The sequence below is a fragment of the Austrofundulus limnaeus genome, unplaced genomic scaffold, assembly GCF_001266775.1.
Source record: "Austrofundulus limnaeus strain Quisiro unplaced genomic scaffold, Austrofundulus_limnaeus-1.0 Scaffold447, whole genome shotgun sequence".
Lineage (NCBI taxonomy): Eukaryota > Metazoa > Chordata > Actinopteri > Cyprinodontiformes > Rivulidae > Austrofundulus > Austrofundulus limnaeus.
This window is the reverse complement of record NW_013952849.1, coordinates 439678-443686: the sequence shown is the minus strand read 5'-3', so window position 1 is coordinate 443686 and position 4009 is coordinate 439678. Positions and strand designations below refer to the sequence as shown.

The following is a 4009-nucleotide window of genomic DNA, read 5'->3' as shown; positions in this document are numbered from 1 at the left end:
ACACACACACACACACACACACACACATTGAAATGGGCGAGACAGAAGCGGAAGGTGGTTCTTAAAGAGACAGAGGCCAATTTCAAGGCGTTTAAAGAGGAAGTGATGAGAAGATAAGTTTATTTTCTATTTAAACATAAAAACAGCATTTTAATAACAGCTAAATGTGACATAGATACTTTATTATGGTATAGTATTTAAATATATGCCTGAGAAACATATAATATTGCCTCTTTAAGACAACATTAGCAGATGTTCTTTTCTAATGCTTTTGACAATAATTTACGAAAGTAGCTACTTAGAGCAACTGCACATGAGTTTTTTTGACATACAACCTTAGCTATATCCATGATCACAGAGTAACCAACTAGCCTCTTAGGACAGTTTAGCTGAACTAGCAAACCTACCGGTATCAATCATATTTGACCAATACAGTACATAGCTAACTTAAAAAGAGAACTTGCCCTGCAGTGCAGGAGCATGACTTAGCTATATCTATGAACACAGAGTATCCACAAGGGTGTTCTGGTTGCATTTGAGATAAAGTTCATGGGTTTTTTCCAATTTGGCTTGAGACCAGTATGCTTTAGCCCCAAGAACTATTGTGTCTTCTTCGTTAAGTATTGTAATATTTTGACTATATCCCTCCATTACATATTGTAAGCCCCTTTGTCTTGATCTGGAGCATATTGCAGGTATTGCTCCAAAACGAGTCACTAGCACGCACTGCAAACACTCCATCGGCTACAGAAAGCTTGACGGGCATAGCAACTGAAACTAAGGGGCGGGGCTTTGTGGGAAAGGTCTGTTATGGCTTCTTTGTGTTTATTTATCTATCACATAAAATCCCAGCAAAACACTTGAAAGTTTGTCGTAACGTGACAAATTGTGGAAAGTTCAAGGTTTGTAAATACTTTTTCAAGACTGTATACACATTCTTTTTCAAACATGGTCTGCAAAATAGTAACAGCTTCTACAAATGAACAAACTTTATTTCAAATAAAGATACAAAGCTCAACTCTAGTCATCTCCTTTAGGAGCAAATACAGTAAATACCTCACTTTCTGTTGTAGGAGTGAGTTACTTATTTAKAATAAGGCTCCCCCTACATCTTCCCATAACAAAGTTATGAGAGTAAATTTTACCAAGGTTTTCCTCATTACTTTAATATTTGTCTGTACAAAGTGAAGTGACACAATGAGGGAACGTCAGACYAGTTCAAGTTGATTCATAAAAGATTATGCAATCATTTATTTACACAAATTGAACAAACCATAAATTACACCTGATTGTGGACTTCCTATAATAGCGTCCAAGTTAAAATGAGATAAAAAACCCGCGTCCGACTTTTCTTTCACATTAACTCAGATTACTTATATAGAACAGTAAACGTCAGCTCTGATGGAATAACTAAACAATTTACTGGCACTTTCACTTAGGGTTGGCAAAGGATAAAGGGTAAGAAAAGGTAAGAAATTTAAGGATTAGTGTTTCTGCTTTTATTTTGGAAAGTATCTGTGACAACCGGTCCAGCACGTCCTCTCTMCTCTCAGCTTCAACTTGACACGTCACCCACGAACACGTCAGCATTACCTGGTGATGGCTGCTCGAGCACCCCTGGCGGGAACTGTCTCACCAACGACCCCCCAGGAAGCTTGTCCAAGCTGGTCCTTGGCGAAAAGGTGTTTCAAGGTGACTTTTCGTCTGTTTCAGCCCGGCTAGAAAGATTCCAGCTGTGGCTCCGGTCGTCCTTCAAAATAAAAGTCTCCCCTCGGGAGTTGAAAACACTTTTAGGAGACTTATGTCTCCAGGTGGACAGAAGGCGGCTTGCCTCTGTCCCGGCCGTCAGATTTCCCCTATTTGGCTGGATGGGTGAAATCCGAGGCCCCGGCTGTCCTCCGGAGAGAGAATCAGCCCCTCTTCCCGTTTCGGCATCCAGGAAAGAACTGTGCTGTGTCTCTCTAAGACGTCCGTGTTAGTAAGAAAGAGGGACGACTTAGATCCGCCTTCCAGCGTTAGAGCCATGAGTCAGAAAGGAAAGAAGAGATAAGGCTTTGCCAGAGGCGCCAGTGAAGGTCATGCTCTGTAGATGTTTTAAACAGACATTTGATAATATCTTCTCTAGCTTTCTTCTGATAGACTGTAAGAGGAATCACTGTAAAACATTTATGATGATTAATTAACATTTCTGTTTAAATAATCAGTCTGAACTTGTGTCCAGATAAATGTAAGATTTTCTTAAGAAAACTCAAAATTATATTACTGATGTTTCCAGTAAAATAACACAGTGATTTATATAAAAACACAATGAAAACATGGTGATGATTTTCTGTGATTTTATACCATTCATTAATCTTTTTTAGGCGCGATAAAAGAATAGAAGTGATTCTTCTTCTTTGTGACATGTCATTATTATGATTAACAGATGCATAAACATTCTTAGTTAAACAACAAATGAATCACGAACAGAACAGATTGTTTCTGTTTAATATCTGATTAAGAGAACTGAAGTCCTCSTGTAGGTTGAAATGACCCATCATGGCCTAAAATAGAGTTCAGTGTTCCTGCCTTCTGCCAGGCCTTTCCGAGACCTGCTTTGAGGCAGTAACTCCTGTTTCTTCATTCGAGGTGACCCCTACACTGTTGTCGTGTTTAATTGGCTCTGTTTGCATATTGTAAAATGATTCTTCTGTAAACAAATATTTGTTTGCAGGTACAAATATGACAGCCAGCTTCAGCCACTTGGCTGGAGGATATGATGGTCTGTACTACAGCTATCTTTGGAGTGAAGTCTACTCAATGGACATTTTTTTCAGTCGTTTTAAAAAGGAAGGCATCATGAATCCAAAGGTCGGTTGAAAAGATTCCTTTTTTTAATTTTAATTCAATCTCATTTTGTGTAAATTGTTTGTGTGTGCACGTGTCTTTCTCCCAGGTTGGAAAAGAGTACAGGAGGGTGATCCTGGAACCTGGCGGTTCTGTGGATGGAATGGAGATGCTGAAAAGCTTCCTTGGACGTGAGCCATGTCAGGATGCCTTCTTTCAGTGCAAGGGACTGATGAGGACACAAGACACAGAAACATCTTAAAACAATGTTCACTCAAGCCGTAAAATGTCAAAGATTAAAGCTGTATTGCAGTGAGTCTTTTAGACCTTGAAATCAAACCTGTTTATTTCCAGAGCAAACACTTTGCAGCACATTGAGTTAACTGGCAACAGGTGAAAAGAGATTCCACTTTTTTTTATTTTTTATTTTTGCAAGAAGACTAGAAGAAGTACTTTACTGTCACATACTCAACTGAGCAGTGGTTACACTGGACAATAAAAATATTGGGGTGATTTGTAGAAGATTAGTGCAGGAATATAACTGTTATAGTTACGAAACTGCTAAGAATTTAGGAGTTTTATTGGTAGCAATACAAAATATAACCCTGTACTTGATCTTGATGAGTGTGTACATGGTATTTTCAGGGTAACAAGTCACTTTACAGTACAGCTTGTGTAAAGAGAAATTTTCATCCTAAGGATGGCCATACTGAGCCTCATTCTGTTCATATTATAACAACAACACCTGATAGAGTCTGAATGCTAAACTGATAAACTGACTAAGCCCTATAAAGCCTGACCCTTTAAAAAACAGTGCGAAAATTCTCTTTTTTTTTAGAACAGACATGCTTATTGGTCCTTTAAACAAAATCCCAAAAAAAAAATTTCCACATCACTTTTGTTTATGAGATATTTTTGTATCAAATCTGATACACTGCGCTGTTTTGGTAACATTTTGCTCACAAAAAAGTTAAATTAAGAAACAAAAGACAGTGTTGCCCATAACMTTTAACAAGTTTAGAACACTCTAGTTCAGGGGTTCTTAACCTTTTTGACCTCGGGGCCCAATTTATTGAACATAAAGTGACACGAGGCCCAGTCAGACATTACCAATGTATGGATCAAAATGGTAATTATTCTAAATCTTGATTTAATTTTTATTGTATTTACATCAGAACTAAAC

The 4009-nt window shown here is 38.0% G+C and overlaps 1 protein-coding gene across 1 annotated transcript in view; it reads left to right on the top strand.

The window, feature by feature from the left end:
- Positions 1–3150, top strand: part of nln (neurolysin (metallopeptidase M3 family)) — a gene marked incomplete at its 5' end in the record, with an annotated part of 24229 nt that extends 21079 nt beyond the window's left edge. The window contains 2 exon segments of the mRNA XM_014024936.1: positions 2714–2850; positions 2936–3150. Of these exon segments, the coding sequence (XP_013880390.1) occupies positions 2714–2850; positions 2936–3088 (290 nt within the window).
- Positions 3151–4009: the final 859 nt, after the last annotated feature.